General features: G+C 38.5%; 1 protein-coding gene across 1 annotated transcript; it reads right to left on the bottom strand.

Annotated features, from left to right (window-relative positions):
* Window positions 1–5,843: 5,843 nt before the first annotated feature.
* Window positions 5,844–11,108, bottom strand: LOC131687627 (uncharacterized). Its single transcript, XM_058971713.1, has one exon. The coding sequence runs from the start codon at window positions 11,106–11,108 to the stop codon at window positions 5,844–5,846; it is 5,265 nt and encodes a 1,754-aa protein (XP_058827696.1).
* Window positions 11,109–27,367: the final 16,259 nt, after the last annotated feature.

The following is a 27,367-nucleotide window of genomic DNA, read 5'->3' as shown; positions in this document are numbered from 1 at the left end:
GGGTGTCAATTGTGAACGAGTGTAGAACGACTTTGTTTCTACTTACTTGAAGTCAGCGGCGTAGCCAGAAATTCGGTTTGGTGGGGGTTTGGTGAAAATCGATCTTACTGTCCAAAAGGCATAATTCCGAAACCATAATTTTTGAAGTTTTAAAATTATGCAGAATTATTTTTCAGAAAATAGTAACAAGGTTCGTGTCTTTAGCGAAATTGTTGAGACTTTATTGTAGTCATGAATATTAACCTGAGAAAATTCACCATAAATACTTCTTGGACGATATACCGTCAAAATTATTTTATCAAATGATGCGCTGTTTAACGTTTGTAAAACTCATCGAAGATATTAAACCTCCAAAATTGGCGGTTTCAAAATGATGTTATCTTGACCTTAAATTACTGTTTTTAAACATTTGACCTATACATACAATTAGTCATACAACAAAAATCAAATGCTCATCAAAATCGATCAGAACCTGCTAGAGTCGAATGGAAATCGTCATTTTTCATAAATTTCTCTCTGCATTCGGAAAGTGTTATCCTCGTTATTAATCATATTACGTTTTCGTCTCAACTCGACGCATTCCCAAAATAAAAACCTGTTTTAATCCATCTAGTGGTGCAATTGTGCTTGTCTCATTTGTCCAGACTAATTCCATGGCTGGTTATGTTCAATACAATGGTGGAAATGAATATTACATGTTCAGTACGATTTGCACATACATACAATGGATCGACAGCCACGATCTTGAGATATTATGTGATACTGAAACATCGCTTGAAACCAGCGGCGGATCATGGAGAAAGATCCGGGAGGTCCAGGTCCTGCCGAAAATTTTCAACTTGTTAAGAAATTTTAAACTAGTTTTAATTTTAAAGTAGCAACCCCTCACTGCATACTCCCTCCGGGTCGGTATGATTGACGATTTTTAGAGTGATTGCATAACCTTTCTATATGAGAAAGGCAAAAATGTACCAATCTCCAAAGAAGTCAATTTTTGTCAAACATCTCAATGTTTCATGCATTTTAAATTCATTTGGCATCAAAAATACAAATTTGATTTTGAAAATTTTTCATTTCATTTTGTATGAGAATTTGCTGTGTGATTGCACTCTTCAACTCGTAACTCCGGAACCGGAAGTCCAATCAATAAAAAATTCAATAGCAGCCGATGGGAAGGTTGTACCTTTCATTTGAGACTAACTTTGTGCAAATCGATCCAGCTATCTCTGAGAAACAGAGGTCACATTTTTTCCACATACATACACACACAGACATTTTCCGATCTCGACGAACTCAGTCGATTGGCATATGACACTCGGTCCTCCGGGTCGGGATTAGATTGACGAATTTTAGAGTGAATGAGAAAGGCAAAAACATTTTTAGCAAATGTTGAAAGTTATGCATTTTTTTGGTGAGCAGTTCTATGTTTCATAGACATTAAATCAATTTTAACTTCGCTTCCTATTAAATAAAGACCCTTATTACAATACATTTCTACAAAAACGAGCTCAATTTGAAAATAAATCTGAGGATTATGATTGATTACAGAACTCTGGAATTTTCCATTGGAATATTTTCAGGCAGGAATTTGATATTGATGCTATTAGACAACTGTGAAATCAAGACCAATAGATCAGTTACATATCAGGACCCCATTCCGACAATTTATCAAAAGTCCTCATGATGTTAACAACAACAGGTTATCAATCTACGGATCAGATAATTGTTATTGTAATATTGAATTAAATCAGTCTGCATCAATCAACTTCAATCCGATATTTTTTTTGGGTGTTGTGGGGGGGGGGGGTGTTGTATGGTGTTAAACCCCAAAACCTTCTCTTGGCTACGCCGTTGCTTGGTTATTTTTTTCGCTTTTCATTTTCCGATATGTTTCAGATCGATCCGATGGTTATAAATTAGAAAAATTGCAGTCAGCAGGTTCGCACAAATGAACAGTTTTGTACTGATAAGTTATCAAGTTCCTTCCAGACAACTTGGAAGTGTTCGGTGATTATTTCTAGCGATTGTAGATAGTAAAATGAAATACAAAATTCGTTTTATCGAAATAATGTTTAGCTTATTTCAATGGATTATTACTATATTGAACAATAAATGGGCGACAAATAGTAATCAACAAACAACAAGCCATAACTTTTAAAGTATTCAAAATAGATATTTAAAGTCTTTAGTAAAGTTATTCGCAAGAGTAAGAGCTACAAATTTGCTGAAGACATCATTTCGATATAATCACTTCCAAGAAAATTTGTGAAAATATCTCACTCATAGGGGGATTAATCAGCAAAAGCACAATTCCAAAAGAAAGGCCATATTACCTCCATTAAATTCTCCGAAGATACTATTGACCTAAAATAAGTCGTTTTGGCGTTAATAATAGATTATATGTTTTTGGTCATATTTCTGGCAATGGGAAATGATAAAAACCTTTCGTCCGCATTTAATGTTAAATATCTCTTTTGATAATAGTCAGATTTCAACAGTCTATAGCTTGTTCGAAAGGTATTCGTTAAAGCTGTCTAAAAACATATAAATTATTAATCTTTATTGTCAATTTCTGCGGATAATTTCAAAAAACTGCAAAAAAACGCCATTTTTACGCATTCAAACATTAATATCTTGGAAACTAAACATCAGAATCAAAAACAAATTAATAGCGTTCATACTGTTTTTTAGTTCTTTCATTTAAAATTGGTTTGGACACAGATAACAGACGTTTATGCTAGAACAAAATTTCTTCAAAAACCTGTGTAAACTTTCAAATTAATAAACGTTGGAAATCCGTGTTTCGCTATTGCCATCTGCGCAACTGTTTGCTACACGTGTTTGACAGCTGCATTCTAACTGCATTGTGTCGTTCACTGCGCCATCTGCAAACGTTTGCCAAACGTGTTTCAGACGTCTAATTTATTCGGAATTTCAGTAGCGGGTATTTACACACGATTCAAATCGAGCCTAAACGTCTGTTATCTGTGGTTTGGATAAGATCGGTTCAGCCATTGCTGAGAAACACGAATGAGAATTTGTCCGTTACATACACACACAGACACACACACAGACATTGTCCCAAATCGTCGAGCTGAGTCGATTGGTATATAAGACTCGGCCCTCCGGACCTCGGAAAAAATCTTGAAAGTTTGAGCGAATTCTATACATTTCTTTTATAAGAAATGCAAAACCGTGTTTAGAAATAAGTTACCAAAACTCGACACTATTTTGTCAGAAAGGTGTGCCCCCCCCCTTTGGCAACCGGCTGGAGCCGCCTATGGGAGTCAGTAGGTCAATTTAGTAAAATAAACTTCACTGTTTCCAAAATATTCAGTCACATTCAGTGTGTCCAAAATAACACTGTCCAAATTAGTGTGAAAGGAACTAAAATGTAAAAAATCCATACTGTAAAGAAATGTCATTTTAGAGTTTATGTCAATGTATAAAACATACATTGACAAGTTTGTCTCAAGAACAGTAATTTTGGAGCAGACTCGTGCATGTATTGCATTAAAAATATAGGCAAGCAAATATTTTTGACGTTAACGTAATTTCACTTCCTCTAGGGGTCCGAAATTGGTTGGTTAAGCTAAGTATGCACCTCTTGCGAAATGAAATTTCCTATACAAAACCTATGCATAAAAAACGTCGCGAAATGCTCGCGAAAAAAAATTCGTTTCCATTTCGTAAGCGGTACGCAGCTCTCGCGAAAACGATAACGAAAAATGCAGTTAGCAAAGACACGGTTCGACAAACGATAAGTTTCATAATACTTCCACGAGATAGCGCTGCTTTCTATGCGCTGTCACCAAGGCAAACTTTTTCCTTGCGAAATAATGGTCAGCGGTATTATTTCGCACGGAGGCTCGCGAAATTTTGACAGGTTGCAATGAAAAAATATAAAAAAAACACAAGATTGGTAATTTTTTGTATTTCTTTCATCGCAACCTGTCAAAATTTCGTAGTTTTAGAGATTCAATATTACGAATTTGAATGGTAAGTTTAGAAATATTATTAGAAGTGTGATTGTTTCTAGTCTTTAACAATTAAATTTAAATAATTAATATTATTTACAGCACACCCGCAGTATTTTTTGGTCAGCGGCAGAACCAGCAGCCATCGATCAACTTTGGAAGTTTTCCTCAACAACAACCAGATGCGACAAATCAGCTCAACTAATCTTGTCTCAACATCCTGGCTCTGGCAATCAGCCAACCAACATTAAATCGATACAACCGCAGCAGTACCGACAACTCCAAATCCAGCAGCAGCCAACAACCCCTCAAAAAAGAACCACATAGAAATTACAGCTCAAACAAACAACATAGAGTTTACGAATGATGGACACATCGGAAAACATTTTATCGGCACATTCTGCCTTAAAACTTGTCTGCACTATTTTTACCAGCGGTAGCCTTCATGATTTAGAGATATCGGAGTCAAGCACAACCAAAGCTGGTTACTCCCATAGAAACGGCTGCACCGGCAGTTTTGAGTTCGGTAGCTACGGAAATTCTGACTAACTTTACTAACTAAACAGTTTACAATATCACCTTGATGTCAAAGAGAAAGTTACATAAAATAAAATATATGGGCCTTCTAAAAAACTTATTGTTGTTGATGGAGAAACGCGAATAACTTCTGAAAAGGTTGTAATAAAACAAAAGGATTGTGTTGTTAAAACAAAATTTAAAATATCTCGAGAACTACTACATTTAGGAAAATTTTTGTTATGAGCATTTTGATTTAAAATAGCGTTTAGAATCATACTCAAAATGAAAATTGTAATTTTTTACTACAAATAGTATGAATTATAAAAATATGTCAAAAGTTGTTGTTAGGAAAACTTTTTAGGAAGCTTTCAACTCCATGATCCAAATACACTAAAAAAGTTTCTTTTACTTCTTTAAAACGATAAACATATACTTTTTAACATTTTATGATGGGGTAACGCGAATAACTTTAGAAAAGGCATAATCACACGAATTAACTGTTTTTGTTGGAACCAAATTCCAAATATCTCCAAAACTATCGCATTTTGCAATATTTTTATTAAATGCATTTCGATTTAAAATGATACATAGAATAATATTCTGTAATAAAATTACAGTTTTGTATGTCAATTAGTATGAAATTTAAGAACTACGGCCGCTACAGATGTCGGTAGCTCAGATTATTGGACTCTCTTGCCGTGACGCGGAATAAAATTGCCACCTTCGCCTGTTAGTGCCTCTTGTGGATGTTAGTGACAAACTCACTAGCCGGGCATATTAAAGACTGCACATCATAGTCATATTCCGTACACTTGTACACTTGAACATTACTGGCTTCGCGCCAAACTAACACTGGCTGCCCGCAGCTCGTTCGCTGCCAAGTACAGTCGACCTCTCATTAGGTAATTTGCAAAGGTTGCCTATTCTGACGGAAACGATAAGACGCTATCACTGGTGTTGCATCGAGTGTTGGTGTTGTTGAATCCTGGACCAAGGCACCTGCATATGATCATCGCACATCCTCCTCCCCGCAGAAATAACCATTTCTGGACGATTGTAGCAATACTCAGTTGATCCAAGGCGTCCCTCGGGTTTGCTGATTCGTTGCTCGTTGAATACATGTAAGAAAAGACTCAGTAGATCTGGATGACACGCTAAAATTAATGGACAGGTCCTCACCTGGACCTTATATAATAAGGCCTTGAAAGATATCCTCAATCTTGGTTGATCTGCTTCACAGAAACCTTTGCGTAGTATCGCCTGCACTGGACGATCTTGGGTTGACCGAGAAGGAACCCCAAGCTCTTGAAGATAACGATGCTGATTCACGATGTTTGCTGAAATGATTCATTCAGAATCCTCAGTACCCGATGAAGCGACTGGTAGAAGGCATAACTTTGCCACTGGTCGAGTGATGAATCCACGAGATGTTTGCAGAGTTACAACTCGTACGATCCCATCCGGTCCGGGATGCAGCTCGTGAACTCTTCCTGTAGGCCATCGTGCCGGTGGGAAGTTTTCATCCATGATGACAACTAAACGGTTTTTCTGGATGGTGACTGGTGGATTGCACCATTTAGCTCTTGGTTGTAGGGTAGCAAGATACTCGCGATACCAGCGATTCCAAATTTCCTGCACCGCTCTCTGCGTTTGCTGCCATCGTGTAAGTCTGTTGTACGGAATGGCCTCGAAGTTGGTGTCTGGAACTGCCTTCAGTGCTGATCCTATAAGGAAATGTCCTGGAGTCAATGGCTCTAGATCAGCAGGATCGTCGCTGAGCGGTGTTAGCGGCCGGGAGTTAAGGCAGCACTCAATTTGAACAAGGAGCGTCTCCATGTCATCGAAAGCCAAAGTATGTCCACTGAGAACTCGATGAAAATGTTTTTGAGCAGAGTTGATAGCCGCTTCCCAGAGACCACCAAAATGAGACGCTTTCGGAGGGTTAAAGTGCCACCGAATTCCGTGGTCATTGCACTCTCCGGAGAATTTGTCCTTGTATTCCTTGCCTTGTACAAACCGCCGCAATTCGTTGGCTGCTCCCACAAAATTACGATCATTATCACTGTAAACATCTGAGCATAATCCACGACGCGCGACAAACCGTCGGAAGGCTTGCAGAAATTTGCTTGTACTTAAATCCACAACGAGCTCCAAATGAACTGCCTTTGTGGCAAAACATACAAATACAGCCACATAAGCTTTCAATGGAGCGTCTCGTCGATGCCTAGGCTGGATGCGAACAGGTCCCCAGAAATCAACCCCGACCATCGAAAATGGTCGTGATGCAGTGACACGAGAAGCAGGAAGTTCGGCCATAAATTGTTGAATTAATTTGGGACGAGCTCGCACACAAATGATACATTTGTGCACTATCTGTCTTGCGATGTTTCTTCCGCCAAGCGGCCAATACCGCAGTCGCACCGTGTTAATCATCAACTGTGGCGCCGCATGTAACAATCGATGATGGTAGGAGAGCAGAAGTAGCCTCGCAAGTGCATGGGAGCTTGGAAGCAAAATTTGGTGCTTGAAGTCGTACGATTGGCAAGACTGTCCCAAACGCCCTCCAATCCTGATGACCTTGTCGCTTTCTGGTATAAGTGGGTGAAACCATCGTAAACGTGAGCTACCCGACACATGCTCTCCCTTAGAGAGGCGTTTCCATTCATCCGAAAAACATTGTTGTTGCACTAAGCGAATCAGTGTATACTCAGCACTCTTTAATTCATCCGTAGTGAGCCAACTAGTGATTCTCTTTTCCCTTTGTAGCTGGAGATTTTTAATATATCGCAGCAGATACGTTGTTACTCTGATCATTCGTGAATAGCTGGAAAACCTGGAACAGTACTCATCAATGAATGAGCTCGACACCGAAGTAGATGCGGCGGTAATTGGTGGTTTGCGTCGCTCGAGATCTATGTTGCCTCCTGCATCGTTGACCAATCTTTGCTGCGGCCATTTTTCAGTGCAGCTATTTGCCCAGGACGGACCGTTCCACCAACGCATACTGGTTAGTAGCTCTGGTGCGGAACATCCACGCGATAAAATGTCGGCTGGGTTTTCATGTCCCGAAATGTGTCTCCAAGTACAATTCTGCGTAGCATGCTGAATTTTAGACACTCTATTCGCAACGAACGTCGTCCACGTTGATGGTGTCGCTTGAAGCCAACTGATGACAATTGTTGAATCAGTCCAAAAATAGGTGTCAACAGCCATATGAAGGGATGAGATTATTTTCCCGTAAAGCTCAGCAGAGAGAAGAGCTCCACATAGTTCTAAGCGCGGAATAGATTGCTTTTTAAGCGGGGCTACTTTCGACCGCGACGTGAGAAGAGCGACCTTGATATTTCCATTGATATCAACTGATCTAAGATACGCACAGCTGCCATATGCTCTCTCAGAAGCATCCGAAAACATATGCAATTCTACCTTTACTGCATTTTGTATAAGTACGAAGCGATCTATCCTAAGTTGATTGAGTGACGATAGCTCCGAGTGATAAGTAACCCACTGTTCATGCAAGTGTGGTGGTAGCTCTCGATCCCATTCCCATATATATCCATTTTCGTCTGTAAGAGACCAGAGCGTCTGCATGAACGTTTTTGCTGTCACAACAACAGGCCCAACTAAACCAAGTGGGTCAAAAATTTGAGCAATATACGATAACGTTATTCGTTTCGTTAGCCTTGCAGTATGCGATAAAGGGAGTTGAATTTGATATTTCAGGCAGTCACTTCTTGGTTCCCAATACAACCCGAGTGTTTTAAGTGTTTGGTCTCGATCGAAATCGAGCTGCTCTTGAATAGCACGGTTCTCAGGGGAAACACCGTCTAGCACCGCTGCGTTATTAGATGCCCATTTCCTCAGCTGGAACCCGCCGGCAGAGAGTAGGGAATCCAATTGTTTCCGAAGTTCGATTGCTTCTTCTACTGTCGCTGCTCCCGAGTAAAGGTCATCTACATAAAAATCTGTTTCGACAGCCTTAGCAGCGATCGGATACTTATGTGCTTCGTCAATCGCCAACTGCTTGAGGACGCGGGTTGCCAAAAAAGGGGCTGATGCGGTGCCGTATGTCACTGTCTTTAGTTCAAACGTCTCGATTGGTTTGGTAGGAGAGGTTCGCCAAAATACTCTCTGGAAATGAGTATCGTCTGAATGTAAGATTATCTGTCGATACATCTTTTCGACGTCTGCAATTAATATTATCGGATGGAGGCGAACACGAACTATCAAGGACCGCAGGTCTTCTTGAATGACTGGTCCCACCAGGAGTATGTCGTTTAGAGAAAGACCAGTACTAGTTTTACACGACGCGTCGTACACCACACGAACCTTCGTTGTCGTACTGCTCTCTTTGACCACAGGATGGTGGGGCAAATAATAACATGACCTTGAATCATGTGCATCATCTGGAACTGGAGCCATGTGTCCTAATCGAAGATATTCGGTCATGAATTCCTGATACTGGCTACCAAGATCAGGATTGCGTGATAACCGATTTTCCAACAAACGAAACCGATGTAATGCTGTTTTTCTATTTTCTCCTAGTCTCTCTATCTGACCATCTTTAAATGGAAGCCGCACTGTATATCGTCCCTCGTTCCCGCGCGTCACTGTTTGTTGAAATATCTCTTCACACTGAGTTTCTTCGAGAGAGTAATGACTAGATCCCGTATCTTCCTCAATGGCCCAGAATTTTTCAATCTTGTTCTGCAGATCATCAATAATAGCAAGATTGTAAAGAGCAGGGTAGGTAACAAAATCACTGCTGGTTTTGCCCGAAACCACCCAACCGAAAACGGAGTTGATCAGCAGTGGAAACGTATCACCAAGGTATATACGACCAGGAATAGAAAATAAATCAAAAAAGATCTCAGCACCCAATACTAGATCTATTGCGTTGGGTTGGTTGAAGGCTGGATCGGCAAGAGTGATCCCATCGGGGATTTTCCATGTAGTGGTGTCTAAAGTGAGAGACGGGAGATCAATAGTAACCTTCGGGAGTATGAGAAGATCCACACTAGCACAAAAATCTGAGGTTCTCGATTTAATTAACGACTGGAATTGATATATGACTGTAGCCGACGACTTTCCTATTCCAGCGATAGGTAAATCAACTCTAGTCTGTTTAACCTTCATCATTTGGTATAATCTCTTGGTGGCGAAACAACACTCGCTGCCAGAATCTAACAATGCACGAGCTAAGTGCTCCTTTCCGGCGTCATCAATCAGCACTATCACAGCGGTTGCTAGTATTACCTTGGTTCGGCCGGGTACTTGTGAATTGCAACTGGTAATCCCGGAATGCGCCACGGTTGCAGTTGGCACTGGACGTTGATTGGACGAGGTATTTGTGGATGTAGGTAAGGTAGCCATATTCGAGCCAGCCGCAATATTGTTTGACGAATTCCCAGCATAAGGAACAGTTTTTGTGCACAATAGTGTGTGATGTCTTGCTTTACATTTTTTACAGCAACTCTCCGAAGCACATTCTCTAGCGAAATGCCCTCTACGGAAACAATTACGGCAGAGATGATTCCGTTTTATGAGTCTCTCATTCTCATCGATCGGCAAACGAGCAAAAGTGTTACATTGATAAATTGTGTGCTCCTCAGAGCATGCGATGCATTTTCGGGATCGATGATCTTGAAATGCTCCGTGCGTTCCCAAACGAGGCTGATATGGTTTCTTATTTTGTGATTGATGTTGCTGCTGTGCTTCCACTGGTTTGGTGGTAATTTGCTGCAGGACGTTCACCCTTCGCTGAATAAAATCGGTAAGGCCTCGGAAACTGATGGTTTCATGAACTGCTGAATGTTCCTCCCAGTCACGTCGTGTTACAGGATCCAGTCGGCTGGCGAGAAAGTGAACAAGAAGAATATCCCAATATTCGGTGTGCTCTCCCAATTGGTTCAACACCCTGACGTTCGCTTCGAATTGTTCAACCAGTGCATGCAGCTCGGTAGCTGACTCACGGCGTAGGGTTGGAAAGTCAAATAAGGTTTGTACATAATTTCTCTTCAATACAGTGGGATTCTGGAAATGTTCAACCAATAAATTCCATGCGACAGGATAGTTAGTTGCGCTTATCGGTATTGTTTGTATTAGTTTTAACGCTTCACCTCCGAGTGACGATCGAAGGTAGTAAAACTTTTGAATGCTCGACAAATCGATTGACGAATGTACTAACGATACGAACAGATCGTGGAAATTTAGCCAAGTCTCAAATTTCCCTTCAAATATGGGCAGTTTCACATCGGGCAGTTTCACGCGGTTCGTGTGGTTTATTTGTGGTGTTGGTGCCACTGTGGTGGTTGTTGCAGGAACATGCTGCAGAAGAAATCCTTTAATCTTGTAGAACGATGATTCGAACTCAGCTCTCTCCTTCAAGTATCCTTCAAGTGCATCTGGTGACTCATCCGTGGTTTCTAACTCCGCTTGAACAGTGTTAAAATCTGCCCACAGCGACACGATTGCTTCTAAACGAACTGGTACCTCGGCAACGTCTCTTTCAGCATTATATTCGGCAACAAATCTCCTGATTAAATTAAATGACGTTGCGATGCTTCGCCGACGGGTTTTAAGATTTCGTATCTTTCGCTCCAATCCAGACATGACGATTCAGCAACAGATCAAAATCTACAATTTGAGACCAGGTAGCTCGGACGAGAAAACTTGAGGAATAGGAATGCTAATTACCTGATATAGGCAATTTGGTAGCCTTGTATAAAATATTTCTCCTCCGGATCAACAGGATGACTGTTGATTCAATTGATATCACGGTTGGTCGTTGGCTGCAAGCGTTGCTTCTAGTAAGGAGCCAATGGGAAACGATTTAGCATCGAAGGGTTGCCATTCAATCCACGGTACAGTTTGGGTTTCAGCTTCGGCGATTGAGTGCGGTGGTGTGTAATGACGTGAAGCGACAAGAAACATGCAAAGGAAGACCCGGTAGAATGACCACAATCGGCGTACGATTTTGGAATGCCACTAACCTGATTTTTGATTAATATATGCCCTGAATGATTAATTTTCAGCAAATTCGATCCTCAATTAGCATTTCACAAGATGGCGGAAAGGTGGCGTCAGGTACGGTGCCCTTGGGACAACGCACAGTGGCCGGAGGCTGGCCAAAACCTCAAATATTTATTTTTGAAAAATTGATATTTTATATTTTTCCTAAATTTCTCATGTATTGATTGATGTATATTCAGAATTTTATGATCGTTGGATAAGAACACGATTTTTAACACGAGTTTAAACATACCAAAGTCCGGATTTTTTAATGATTTTCATTCCCGAAACCACCATTGCTCTGTTCACTTCAAATGCATGTTGCTCTTTTGATTTTGGTCCGATTTTAGCACAACTAGTTTCATTGGGTAGAGGAACGAAAGAACTTGGTTAGTGAGTAAAATTCATTTGGTAAATTTGCTTGGAACTATGACTTTTTGGTTTAAATATGTTTAAGGTGGTCAGATCAAAAATACTTTGTTCACTAATGTATTCTGTACAAATTTCGGAATCAGTTCGGAACGGTCACATAGTATACATTCTATGTGAAATTACCTCTACTTTTCGAATATCATGGTCTCGTTTTGCGCCTAGGTGCGCAAAAAGTTTTAAGCAGATTTTGAAGCTTTATTGCTGATATGGAGACGCATGGTGTTTTGTGTAAAATAGTTAGACAATCTACAGTAAACCAACACGTTCAACAATGGTTTTAAGTAGTTTTCTTCATTTTTTATGATATTGTTGACATTGGTGAACAGTAACGGAAAATCTATCATGAAAACGGGATCATAGTTATAAGAAAGGTTCAATGACACTGTATGGAAAAATGCATTTAATATTTTACGACTTTTGACATCAAAAATGAGCTCAGCACCCCAAAATTAGCTTAAATTGTGATTTTCAGCCAAATTAGGTAACATTTGAGGTTTTGTCCGACTTTTGTTTGAAGAGCCGCCACTGTGCAACGTCTTCTTTTGTGGTTGCCGGGTAGACGGAGCTGGTCGACGTCTATCCGGTTCGAAGGACCAGATGTCGGTAGCTCAGATTATTGGACTCTCTTGCCGTGACGCGGAATAAAATTGCCACCTTCGCCTGTGGGTGCCTCTTGTGGATGTTAGTGACAAACTCACTAGCCGGGCATATTAAAGACTGCACATCATAGTCATATTCCGTACACTTGTACACTTGAACATTTATTATAACGTAAACGATAGGGTTTATTAAAATTTATAATTATACATTTATATACTAAAAACATCATTAACTACTAAAATAATTTTGTGCCATTAACTTATGGCTTCTTTACTGGCTTCGCGCCAAACTAACACTGGCTGCCCGCAGCTCGTTCGCTGCCAAGTACAGTCGACCTCTCATTAGGTAATTTGCAAAGGTTGCCTATTCTGACGGAAACGATAAGACGCTATCACTGGTGTTGCATCGAGTGTTGGTGCTGTTGAATCCTGGACCAAGGCACCTGCATATGATCATCGCACACATGTATAAAGTTATTGTTAGAAAAAAAATTACCGATAAGTTCTTCATCATACAATCACATTCAAAATGTTTCTTTTCTTTTTAGGTTTTTGTTGACAAAATATAAAAAATTAGAAAAAATTTTCTTTTGCAATTCAAATTTTTAACACATTTTTTTGTTTTTGTGAATAACGACACAACATTTTTTTCAGTGTATATTTTTTTTCATACATAAATATTTATTCCCTGAAACTCGTTCTCAGAAAGTTTTGCTGTATAAAATACAATAATCGAACAAAAAAATTGTTCGTGGAATTCCTCACATTCTTTCGTGACGTTATAACGATTTGACGAATGTTCATTAGATATATGTGTTATAACTTTACCAAATGAAGGTTTACATCAAAACTTATTACAGATTCAGAGAGAAGACAAAATTTCACGAAAGATTCAATCAACATTAACTGAATATACTGGAAGAGGATTGTTTTATGACCGATAATGGAACGTGACGTTACAACGCGTGACAAATTAGAACATTTAACGTAGTTCAATAAAAGTCAAATTATAAAATTCTAGTATATTTAGTTTAAATTCTGTTTATTTATTGTCGTCAAACAAGAGTAGACCGTTTTGTTACAACGATAAAATATAGTATACACTTAAAAAATAAAATACTAATAACTAAACTAAACATTATCTGGTTTACATAGCACTACTTTAGGATGTTCTTTATAAGCGAATAGAATTGAAATATTTTTTTAATTTGCTTTTTGTCATTGTTAAGTCAATAGCTTCACTGTGCTTGTTGTAAGTTGCCATCATCTGATTTAATGGTCCAAACTTGGCATAATTTGTACGATAATTGTTTGTTATAAATGTATTTCGGATTCGTAACTGCCGGGAAGGTATATAAAAATTAAGTTTAGATAGAAGTTCGACTGAATCAATACGACACGAAATGATATCGTTTAGAAATGAAACCATTGCATATTCTCGGCGCTCTTTTAGTGTTTGGATGTTAATGAGCATACAGCGAGCTTTATAAGATGGGAGAGGAAATCGTGTCCAACCTATTTTGCGAAGTGCAAACAATAAAAATTGCTTTTGTACTGATTCTATTCTTTCTTCATGTGTGATAGAGAAAGGTGACCAAACTATGCTACAATATTCCAGTATTGACCTTACATACGAGATGTATAATGTTTTCATTGTATATGGATCATTAAAATTGTAACTGAAACGCTTTATAAATCCAAGCATGTTATTTGCTCTATTGATGATTGTGTTGTAATGGTCAATGAATGTTAATTTTGAATCTAGAATGACTCCCAAATCTTTAACTCTTTCGCACTTTTGTACCACTTGATTTCCTAGAGTGATTGAAATTTCAGGTGTATTTCGTTTCCTACTAAAAGTTATTGCATTACATTTTTTTACGTTTAGTTGCAGAAGGCTTTTGTTACACCAGAGGTAAAACATATGTATTTCTTCCTGTAATATCTTTATGTCTTGTTCGTTCCTAATTTCTAAAAAGAGCTTCATGTCGTCGGCATAGACAAGAACTTTTATGTTTTTGAGAATGAATGATATGTCGTTTACGAATAAAATGAACAAAAGAGGGCCTAGATGGGAGCCTTGAGGAACTCCTGATGTGACTTGAATGGGATTCGATTTCTTCCCTTTAAATCTAACTATTTGTTGACGGTTAGTCAAATATGATTCGAGCCATTTGAGAAGACCTGGTTCAATTCCTAATTTTTTCAGTTTGAATAATAGCAAGGGTATGTCGATACGATCAAATGCCTTGCTAAAGTCTGTGTAAAGAGCTTCAATGTAGTTTCCATTCTCCATTGCAATCAATGAGTAGTTGACGAATTCTAGTAAATTTGTATTAGTTGAACGTCCTTTGAAGAACCCATGTTGCATGTTAGTAATTCTGTTTTTGATTTGATTGAATAGTTTTTCGTTAACGATTGCTTCAAAGAGTTTAGGCATACATGACATAATGGCAATTCCACGGTAGTTACATATGTCAGATTTTTTGCCACTTTTAAAAATGGGTACCAGGTACGAGCTTTTCCATAAATTGGGGAAAATGCCAGATTCAAGCGACATGTTAAAAAGCCAAAACAGAGGAGCTGTGAGTTCCAACGCTAAGTTCTTCATAAATACGGGTGGAATCCCGTCAGGTCCAGAACCTTTGGAGGCATCTAGTTTGTTTAGAGCCTCCATAATATCTTGCACTGACATGATTGACGCCAATGTCTGTGGTGAATTCTGGAAAGAAACCGAAACATTCGCGATCACGATCTTCTTCAGAAAATGTGGTATAGATGTCTTGAAAGAAGGTTGCGAAAAGATTACAGATTTCTTCCGAGTTGACACCGACATTTTCTTTAAGTTTCATTTTTGAAGGGAAGTTTTCCGATTTTAAATTATTTTTAACATGATTGAAGAAATTTTTTGGGCAAGATTTTATTTGAAGTTCGGTTTTTGAGTTATACTCATTAAATGCTATATTAATGGATAGGTTTAGTTGATCGCAAATGTCCAAATAGTTAAATAAGTTCCTTTCATTTCTGATTTTTTTATACTTTTTGTGGGCCTTTTGTTTACGATTTTTTAAATTTTTTATTTGCTCGTTATACCAAACTGGATATTTTGTGTTGCCTTGTCGCCTAATTTTTTCCATTGGTACTTCTTCAACTATTATATCAAACAATTTTGTGTAAAAGACGTCTACTGAATTTTCGATACTTGTTTCATTTCTAAACAACGTTTGCCAATCTATACTGCTTAATCTTTGTTATATGTTGTCAAAATTTGCCAATTGAAATTGAAAGGCCTCTTCGTACTCGCAGTCATCGGGTCTTTTGTTATCATGTATGTACAAATACAGAAAAGTCAATTGCTGTATGAAACGCGTCATTTTTCCATAGTGGAGTTAATGATTCGGTGACACAGAAGTCTTCAAGAATGTTTGTGAATTATAAATCTAAATAACAGTTTTGCTGATTTCTAACATGATTAATTTGGTTAAGTCCTAAACTTGCAGTTTTGTCAAATATGGCCTGCAGAGTTTTGTTATCCCCAACGACTGGAAGTAGGATGCTTTCATTTTCAGTGCCTGGAAAGAAGTCAATGCTTCGTTGATTGAAGTCACCATAAATATGAAGTTTTACCTCTGGGGGGAGCCTGGTTATAATGTCTTCGGCAATAAGAAAAAACTTTTCAAATGTATCTTTGCGGGCATTAATTGGGGGGGGGGGGAAGTACACAGAGGCAAATATATGTGTTTCACCTGCCAGATGGGTTTTAACCCACACATGCTCAAATTCTTTAAATTTCCTTGCAAGAATGATTTCTGCGTTAAATTTTGATGTAATTGCTATTAAAACTCCCCCTCCTGACTTCTTTTCAGACATATGAATGTCTCGGTCAGCTCTAAACACACTGTAGCTGTTCCCGAAAACCTCTTCACTTCTAACACTTTCGTCCCAACTAGTTTCTGTAGCCAAAATAATTGTATATGAGCTACTTAAAATGTTCTTATGAATTTCATTCATTTTCGATGCACTTTTCATTCTATTAAAATTTTGACAGTAAATTAAAATTTCTTCTGACGACTCTACTAGAGGAGTAGAGATTACCTCTTTTTGTTGTCGTTCAAATGGTGTCGAATCTTGGCAAACTGCGGTGTCCTCGTCGTTTCCTTCTTCGTCAATGTCGTCGAAAACACGAATGTTGAGAATGGCATGCCTTACACAAAACTGTTGACGAGCGCTCCGATGTTGGGTGCATTTGCAGCGTCGACCGTGGTAAATCATCCACTGGATAGGGATTCAATGTCGGTCCTCTTTGAAACTGAATTGTTGGCCTATAGTTCGTGGCGGGTCCAGAGAAATGATCCTTTGCAGCCGCAAGAAGCACTCTATCCGGTGGCAGGAAACTATTGTTGTAGTGACTACTCGTATGGGTTTTATTATGGTGGGTGCTGCTGGTCCTAAATGTGATTCTGCGATTGGTATTACTGGTATGGATACTATTAACTGGCTGTCGTGAGTGGCGCGCCGCTGCGAGTTGCTCTTGATCAGGTCGAAGAAAATTTGTAGTGCTTTTGTTTTTTTTCATTAACGTTATTATTATTATTTCGCCTCGATCTTTTTTTACGTCTTCTAGCCTTTTCGGCCTGTTTTTGCTGGTTCAGGTTTCTTAATTTGCATGCATCGTAATCGCTCCAGTCTGCTTTCCATACTTCCCTTGAACCCAAAAAGCGCCAACCTGAGTTATCGATATTTTTGTCGTTATTTAATTCGGCTTCCAAACTGGGGCATGAATCAAGTGATGATGTAGCGTTTTGACTTGTCGTTATGTTTGATGAAAGCGCCTTAAGTTCGTCGAGAATATCAATAGTTAGCGCAGAATTTGTGAAGTTTTGACTGGTGGATATGTTCGCTGACATAGACTTAAGCTCGTCAAGAATATCAATCCCCAGCGTCGGGTTTGACGTCATAGTAATACTAGCCGCTGTGTCCAAAGACAGTTGATTAAGCTGGCTCATTTCATCATTCATGGTGCGCAGTTCAACTGATAGCTCTGACGTTACCGTTTTCAGCGTGCTATAGACATTATTTTTCGTTGTCGTCATTGCTGTATCGAATAGCGAGGTAATGTGATTTTTAATGGCAACAACACTTCCAGTCAAACTGCTGTTTTGCTTATTGCTATCAATTCCTGTTTTATTGTTGTAAGCAAAATTTCTAGGCCATCGATCGCTTCGTGAACTATGTTAGGCTTCTCCAGTTGAAACGCGAGCCGGTGCATTACTTCCGTATTGGCTTGCAGTTGTGATTCCAGAAGTTGTTGTTGTTCAATAAGCCCTTTGAACTCAATCTTGGCCTGCATCAATTCTTGACATGATTCACAGCACGGTAATAGATACGAGTTGATGTCCACCCTCTTGTCCTTCTTCCGCAGTGATCCCCTCGGAACAGTCACTCCAATGCAAGCGGCGTGGAATTTTCTTGGGCAACCTATACACGTCCACATAACTGTATCGGCGGAAGTGTCGAAAGTGCAAATTTCGCAACTCATTATGATTAATGTACACACACGAAAAGCTGAATTAATAAAAAACTAAATGAAATATCGCGCACGGTACCTGGATCGAACGATAAACGCGTGCGAACTTGACGACGACGACCTGACGAATTATGTTGATTGAATGTTTTGTGAAATTTTGTCTACTATCCGAATGAAATGAAGAAGCATTGCTGAAAACGGTATTGTTCCATTTTTATTCGATACTAGCATTAACGGGTATTAACCCGTCGCGCGTTGCTGCGACTTTCAACGAAATAGGAGTGAAACACAATTTGTTCCGAAGTTCCATCTGGTGGGCAGATAACAAATGTCTACTACGTATACATTTTTATGGCAAATCGGTAAGGCGTTTGGGAGTCCATAAATCACACACATACAAACATTCATTTTTATTTATTCGACATTTAGTTTTCCACAATTTTCTGATGATAAATGCGGGCTCGCAGTACATGCAACTCAAACACGACATTGTCGTACATTTTAATATGTCGTTCATAGGAATGATTCATGTCTAACTATTGAGAAATGATGTAATTACCTAATTCATTGGTGTTTTCTTCGAGGCATAAATGCAACACGGAACTAATGGTTCCCAAAATAGTGAATTTTGGACCAATTAGGTTTTAGCATTACGAAAACAGTGTAATTGTTAACAACTTTATGAACATTCATAAACCAAAAGTCTAGCCGATTATTTTCTTTTTAATATTAAGGAACATTTACAGCCTGACAGTGAACGAATTCATGATTTAATGCATCTTGATCATGTTCTGGTTTTCGGGGTTATTCATTAGTTCACAAAAACTAAACATTTTAAATATGGAGAAAAAAATAGTTTATTTTACCAAAATTGTTTTTCGCTATGAAGAAATAAGTCTGAATATACTTAGTTGAACTCTTCCACTCACCGTGGAATAATATTCAATAATATTCCTCATGCCTCGTGAACATATTCATGATACCTAATATATAAGCCTCGATTCACTGGCATAGTAAACAGTCTGAATATACTTAGTTGAACTCTTCCACTCAACGTGAAATAATATTCAATAATATTCCTCATGCCTCGTAAACATATTAATGATACCTAATATATAAGCCTCGATTCACTATTTGCTTTCGTGGAATAGTTCACATAATCGCAAGATATTATTTTCAGACTCGTGATTCCTAGTATATTAGTCATGACTCACCACGTGCTGGTGGAATAGTTCACAAAATCATAAATTAACAGGCATTCGTGATCTGGTTCTTGATTCATAGCACATTATTCGCGATCTATCTTGTGTGCTTGGAAATATCTAGAAGATATCCCTAATCATTTTCACTTTCATAAAACTCTACATACGATCTTGAAAATTTAGAGTGAACTATTCCAAAATATTTATGATGAAATACAATATGGTCTGTGTCTGGTAGTGACCAGCCATATATACGAGCAGTGAATGTAAGAAATCTATTAGGACTTCGAACATCGTTATTTCCGTGATAATGATCAATGTGGTCTCCGAGCAGAAAATGAAAACTGAGTTGAGCGGTCAAAATAAACTATTGAGTTACAAATCGTGTTAGCAGCAAATTTCCCAAAACATGTTACCGCGAATTGGTTACACTTTTATGGTCCAGTTCATATTGTTATGTTTCTCCGATTTAAACATCCAATAGTAATCCAAAAATAATCTACCACAATAAAGCGAAGAAGAGTTATGAATATCGTTATAATACTGCTGATATCATGAACATAAGTCACAAGAATAAAATTTCGGTTTTCACAGTAAAGAGGGACAAGTTTATCTTTACCAGGAGACATTTTGTTCGTAGTTATGCTGCCTAAGCTTGACTCCTGCAGCAGAAGACAAAATATTAGCTCTAAGATTTTGAGACCCTACTAATGACCCTGCCACTTCTATTTTCCGATTTGTATATTCCACATCCTTGCTCTCACTTCAGTACTATGACTCTAAATTTTCATAACTTTCCCTACTTACTACATAACTTTATAAACATTATTCATAAAACCAAAGCTCGAGTCATGATATTATTCATAGATTTAGGGACATTAGTTCACGAAATCAAAACATTTTGGATATTTTCTCGTGAACTATTTCACGAATCTCGGAATTTTATTCATGAATCCATTCAATCCTGAGCTAATTCATAATTCCTAATATATTTGTTACGATCAAATATCAGTGCTCCTGAAATAGTTCACAAAATCATGAAATATTATTCATGTATTCGTGAACTGGTTCATAATTCCTAGTGAAATAGTCATGGCTGACCGTGTGTGCCCGTGAAATAATTAACAAAATCATAAAATATTCATGTATTCGTGCACTGGTTCATGATTCCTAATACAATAATCATGACTGACCATTCGTGCTCGTGAACTAGTTGACAAAATTATGAAACATTGTTGATGTATTCGTGACCTGATTCGTGCATCCTAGTATAATAGTCACGATCTAATGTCCGTTCTCGTGAAATAGTTCACAGAATCATGAAATATTATTTTTTCTCGTGAACTGGTTCATGTTCATCATTAGTATAACAACCACGACATACCATTCATTCCCGTGAAATAGTTCACGAAATCCTAAAATAGTATTCATGTATTCGTGAACTGGTTCTTGATTCCTAGAACAATAGTCACGTCGGATTATAAAATAGCTCACATATTCATGAAATAATATTCATGAATCGTGATTTCTTAAACATGACTTACATTTGATTTTGCGTGCTTGTGATATTTAGAAGATATCCCTAATTATTGTCAATTTCATGCAACATGATAATGAAATTTTCACGTGAACTATTTTACAAAATTTGGAGTATTGTTCGTGGAATTATTTTTGATCAATGCACTTTTTCATGAAATGTCCAGCTACTATACCGACCAGTAATAGGTATAAACAGTAGATATAAGAAAACTGTTAAGACCTCTAACAGACCTTATCATTTGATAAAGTTCAGTGTGATGCCTGGATAGAAAACGCGCAGAGCACATCAAATCATATTCGTGATATAGTTCACAGAACAAGATACCGCGAATCTGTCGAACTTTTATGACAGTTCATATTGTGACGCTACTCCGCGTAAAAAACCAATGATAACCAAAAAAAAAACAATAGATCGCGATAAGACGAAGAAAAATTGCCAATACCATGATAAAACTGCTGATATCATGAACATGAGTCACATCACTCTACGTGTCAAATTCGAAAGTAAGCTCTGGAAGAAATTACGCAAATAGTGATTAAGATCCTCAAATCATTAACATAAATCACACTCGTGACAAAAATATCAAAAATCATGACTAAAATACTGAAATCATGAATATTAATAAACATAAATTTCTACTCGTGACAAAAATATCACGACAACGTGAATACAAATTATGAAAATAATGGTAAAGTTCCTGAAATATTGAACATAAATCACAATACTCATGACTAAAATATTAAAAAACAGTGACTAAAATCCTGAAATCATGAAAGGGAATCACTCTACTCATATTTAAAATATCACGATAATATTCACAAAAATCGTGAATAAACTCCTGAAATCATGAATATCGTTCGACTGTACAAATAGTTTTATCAATACAAGGCGAAAATAAATATAATACATAGAATAAAAAGAGTGCATAAAATAATTTAAATGAATGATATGATTAAACTCATGAAATGAATAAACTGATCAGAATGAATCCAAAGAAGAAAGCGAATTAATAGATAAAATGAAACAAAATGATCAACATGAACAAAATGCTAAATCACATAAATGATTGAAATGAAATGATCACATATTTAAAATTAGTCAAGTATTCAAAATGAATAAAATAAACAAAACAAATAAAATCCATGAAATGAATAAATTAATGAATTTTAAAAAATGATTTTAATAAAATGAATAAGTAAAACGAATTGTACGAGTTTGAGAAACATTGCTTTGGAAAGTTCTAAAATATTTTAAAAAAATCCATTATTTGAAAATGACAATTAATATACAACGCACTTTCTAATGTTTCCATCCTTTTTATTTTGACCTTATCGTTATTCTTTCCTTGGCGGCGTCGTTTAAGATTATCTGATGTTTTTCTTAATTGTTGGAGCTCAATTAGTTATTTAAAAACCGGAAAGTTCAATTCGTCTTGGAAATTTTTTTTTCGCGCAGAATAGAATTTTCAGGTCCATTATTTTAACGTACAATTGAAAAATAGAGAGATACGGTCACATGAACTTTCAAACCCATCAAACACAGTGCGTCAGAGAGAGAATGCAATTCGTGAATGAGACAGGTAAGTATATATTTAAAAGTATTAATTTTCATAGAGAAGAGTGTAAAGTCTAGGTTATGTTGGCGATATATCGTTTCAGTCATTTGCAAATAAATAAATTTTTGATCCCGTTAACCATAAAAACGGTACCTTATAAATTAGTGGCGTTTGTTGCTATACAGAATGGCATTAATGTAGTCAGATCAACTATCTGTCCAATGCATAAGCTCTCATTGTAACCCCAGCCCTTCCGCACTGTAATCCCTAGCTCTACTTCCAAGGCTACTTCTCTGTGTGTACCTGCGGGAATATGTGTCTATAGGCGCATGTATGTGGAATTACGAGGGTTTTACGCTGATTGTGGCACTCTCTCATTTCGTTCGTACCGTAAACCTTGCAGGATTTTTAACCGAGTTGGAGTTATTCATCCTCATCCATCTGTTCATTAGTATTGCTAACTTGCTGCTCGTAGGTACGATCTGAATCAATCATGACCAACCAGGAATTGTATCAGTTAGAACAGCCGTTCTCAACCTTGTTTGCTCCGCGGACCCCTTCAAAATCACCTTGGGTTATCGCGGACCCCTTCGAAATTATCCTGGGCGGCCGCGGACCCCTTCAAAATTACCCTGGGCGGTTGCGGATCCCCACGGCCTAACATCGATTTATAGGCTGTATATATTATTTTCAGTCTGATACGATAAAAAACTTGAAGTTTCAATATTCGTCCGGAAAAGATTTTCCTCTTCGCGGACCCCCAGCAACGAATTGACGGCCCCCTAGGGGTCCGCGGACCTCAGGTTGAGAATCGCTGAGTTAGAAGGTTACTTATATCCAATTCATATTCAGCCAGATCGGAATAACCGGTATGAGTCTGTGTGTTCATCAACAGTCATCCGCCAAATTCCCTTCTTGTTTACACTTATTCATCGAGTTAGATATCAGTGTTTTCCGTAGTCTCCTTCTATATATAACACTCGCTATCCTCCACTAGAAAGATGCAGATAGTGATTATTCCGGCGACGACACAGACTGCATCCGATGAAACAGTTATGTACACGCTCGTGATTCGCATGGTTTTGAGCCTAAATGTACTGCTTGGTTTCATTCGATTACGCTGTTTCCCCAGCACCGTGACCCTGACAGAAATTCCATACATCAGAATAGACGATGATACACTAGTCGGAAGGCGCCTCTTGCTACTGTTTGCTTCATCGCTGTTCGGCATATTTCTGTTTAATGCGTTCATAGCTTTGACCGCCTTCTCACAGATATAATCGACATAGGGTGTTGAAATTCAGTCGGTCGTCGATCGTCACTGCCTGCTGTTTCAGCGCATGCTTCGAGATTATGGAATGCTCCCCGATCGCGACTTCTGTGTTGTTTCTACAACAACCTATAATCTCTCTCTATAAATGTTGTCAGCCTGTTCAGGATGTGCCTTTCCAAGAGTTTTCTGAAAGTACCCAGTAAGCGATTCTCAGGCGGCTTACCCGCTTTTACTATTACACTAGCTTCGGCATCGATCAGAGAAGGGCCCCTCATTTAGTAATTTTCTTATTACTAGTTTAAACATGTTTGGAAATGCCGGGACTACCACTATCAGTGCGACGTTAGGGATTCTATCCGCTCCAGGCACCTTTTTCACCACATTAGCCACTGCTACGAGTTCCTTGTTGAATACTTGTATCACTTCTGTGTTTTCCTGCTCTAGGTAAGTGAAGCCTATGAAGCCTTTATTTATTTTTTTTTATTCAATTCCTTTATTTGATAATGCACGTTTGCGTTTGCTGTGGACAAAGCTGGGGGTAGATATCGGGCATCGAGAATCAACGGTTAGGATTACATATTCGGACGAATGCATCATGTAGGGGAACTGGGGGTAAGACGGACATATTAAGGATATACTTAAATATAACATGGTAAGAGCATGTTTTTGTCACCATGTAATACTCTATGTTGTAGCTCCATATGTTGGCTTTCGAGTGCCCAGGGGGATTATTTTACAAAAATCATTTTGTATCAGTTTTTAAAGAACTGGAAAACGAAGAAATATCTGCACTTTTTCCATACTGCGGGTGAAACGGACATATGGTGGGGGTAAGACGGACATGTTGCAGAAAGGATGATCACAATGCAAAATAGTGGAATTTACTGTTTTTAACGGATGTTTTGAATAGATTGTGGTTCTTCTTAATACATATGTTCAATTCGAGGTGAAAAACGACGTTTTGTGGTTCGATTTAGAGTTGAAGCAAATGATGTATTTTCTAATATCGTTTTTGCCGTTGTCATAAAGAGAGCTACACAATCAGTTCCAACATTGGATCAGTTGATAAGCCACAATCAATTATACAAAACTGGAAGGTTATATATTAAATGCGTAATTGATAACATCAGTTCCTCGATCACACAGCTAGAGTATGAGACTTCTAGGAATCCCGTATTGAACCTCGGTCACATTAACGTACATCCTGCAGTCTACTGCATGTGAGACTTCAGCTAACTGGATGGTTCTCCACGTTTGACTTCTAGTATTTCGTTTCTATGGGCGAGACATTCATATAAGGATGAATCAATTGAATTAATCAAGACTCCGTCTTGCCCCACCAATATACATATTTTTTAAACGTTTGTACCTATTCACGCATAAATAAACTTACCTATTATTTTCCATGAAGATGTCACTTAAGAGTTACTTTATGATTTTTTCATCGATAAACCTTAAAATCGGAAACTTTAAAATTACATCCACACAAAACAGCACTACCGATTATCAATATTTGCTTAAATTGTATTCGTTTAGCAGCATTCAAGGCCTACTAAGTATTTCATAATGCAAGGTTACCCATAATGATAGAGCACACATACAATACAATTGAAGTTTTAATGTTATATCCCTAAAATAACCATGTGTCCGTCCTACCCCACCTGTCTGTCTTACCCACAGTTCCCATATGGGGACGTCGGGAGGTCTTCCTCGAGCCGGCAGGGGTTTCTCCAGACGATTTCGTAGTACGACTCAGATGCAGATCGGCAACACAACGCGTTGCGCGTGTGATGTTGTGCTGTAGGTCTCGTGTTTGTTGGGTCATTCGACAGAGATATTTTGTGTTGTCTTGGAGTCGCATCAAACCATCGTTGCAGTGCGGTAGGCGGAAGAGGGCACTTCTTAGAATGATCTGAAAAATAATAGGGGCAAATAAATTTGAATATTGATGGTTTTTAGGAAGATGTATACGAGGGACATATAGAGCAGATCGCGGCTTGCCAGTATATTTCGAACCGGGATATTGAGTGATCTTCCTCGAGCCCAAAGGGGATCCAATAGTTGAGATCTGGCAGAACAGTACTCGGCGCATGCCCAGATAATATGTTCGATATCGTGATAACCGTTACCACAGGCGCAAATACTGCTTTTTGCGAGCCCAGTGTAGTGATTGAACATGAGCCGAAATATCACACGAATGAAATCCCGACCCACATCCATGGTTTTTTCGATACCTTAGGGATTATCGAATATAGCCACCTTCCTAGTTCTCCATTCCTCCATGAAGATTGCCAACTTTCGAAGGTTTTCTGATTAGTAATACTGAAAAATTCGCTGAAGCTGATTGGTCTTTCATATATATCACCTTCTAAAGCGCCCGCTTTGGCTAAATATTTCGCTTCTTCATTACATGGAATGGGGCAATGCGAGGGAACCCAAACTAAGGCAATCTTGTACGATCTTACAGACAAAGCACGCAGGCGCTCCCAGATGTTCCCCAGAAAATATGGAATGTGCTTTCTAGGTTTCATTGAACGAAGACCCTCGATTGAGCTGAGGCTATCCGAGACAATAAAGTAATGATCGGTGGGCAAAGTATCAATGATCCCAAGGGTATACTGAATAGCAGCAAGTTCGGCGACGAAAACTGAAGCAGGATCGTTGAGTTTGAATGAGGCGGCGAGGTTTTGATTGAATATACCGAAGCCAGTGAAGCCGTCGAGGCTTGACCCGTCGGTGTGAAACATCTTGTTGCAGTCGACTTCTCGAAATTTACTATAAAAGATGCATGGGATCACTTGCGGACGTATGTGATTCAGGATTTGTCGAATCTCGCACTTTATGGATGTGTCGAAGAATACGCTTAAATCAGAAGTATGGGGGAGATTGACACGATTGGGATAATATGAAGAAGGATTGGTATTTTGTGCCATGTAATCGAAGTACAAGGATATAAATCGGGTTTGAGAATTGAGTTTGACAAGCCTCTCGAAATTTGCAATTACTAACGGGTTCAAGATATCGCATCGAATGAGCAATCGATATGAGAGGTCCCAAAATCCATTTTCAGCGCAAGGACACCTGCTAGCACTTTTAGATCTTATGAGTCGAGTGCATGCAACCCAAAGTAATACGCAAACAACAATATTGGATTCGCTCTAGTTTGATGAAATGTATGTTCGTAGCGAAGCGGAAACAGTAAATCCCGTACTCCATCACCGACAATATCGTTGTTTAGTACAGCCTGATCTGGTCTCCTGGGTGGGCACCCAGCATGTTCCGGTTATTGTATGGAGAAAGTCGATTCTTTGTTGGCATTTTTGTTTCAGATACCTAATGTGACATCCCCAGGTACCTTTAGAGTCCAACCAGACCCCGAGATATTTGAAAGTTGAAACCTGAACAATAGTTTGATCCATTAATTGAAGCTGTAGTTGCGCTGGTTCATGCTTCCTTGAAAATACGACTAGCTCAGTTTTCTCCGTGGAGAACTCGATACCCAGCTGGATGGCCCAAGCAGACAAATGTAACAAAGACCACACCGTTATCTGCAAGCTGACTTAGCGTGCAGGAATTGACAAGACATTCGTCAATGTCATTCACGTAAAACTTGTAGTGAAGGGAGCTTAGACATGAGCCCTGAGGAAGACCCATGTAGCTAATTCGTGATTTCGACAAATCAACATGCGAAAAATGCATGTGTTTTTCAGACATCAAGTTTAGCAAAAATTT

Source organism: Topomyia yanbarensis, chromosome 3 (assembly GCF_030247195.1).
Source record: "Topomyia yanbarensis strain Yona2022 chromosome 3, ASM3024719v1, whole genome shotgun sequence".
NCBI classification, from domain to species: Eukaryota; Metazoa; Arthropoda; class Insecta; order Diptera; family Culicidae; genus Topomyia; species Topomyia yanbarensis.
This window is presented reverse-complemented; position numbering and strand designations above follow the sequence as displayed.

Excerpts from the sequence above, each read along its gene's own strand:
- LOC131687627 (XM_058971713.1), bottom strand. The coding sequence starts at position 11,108 with ATGTCTGGATTGGAGCGAAAGATACGAAATCTTAAAACCCGTCGGCGA.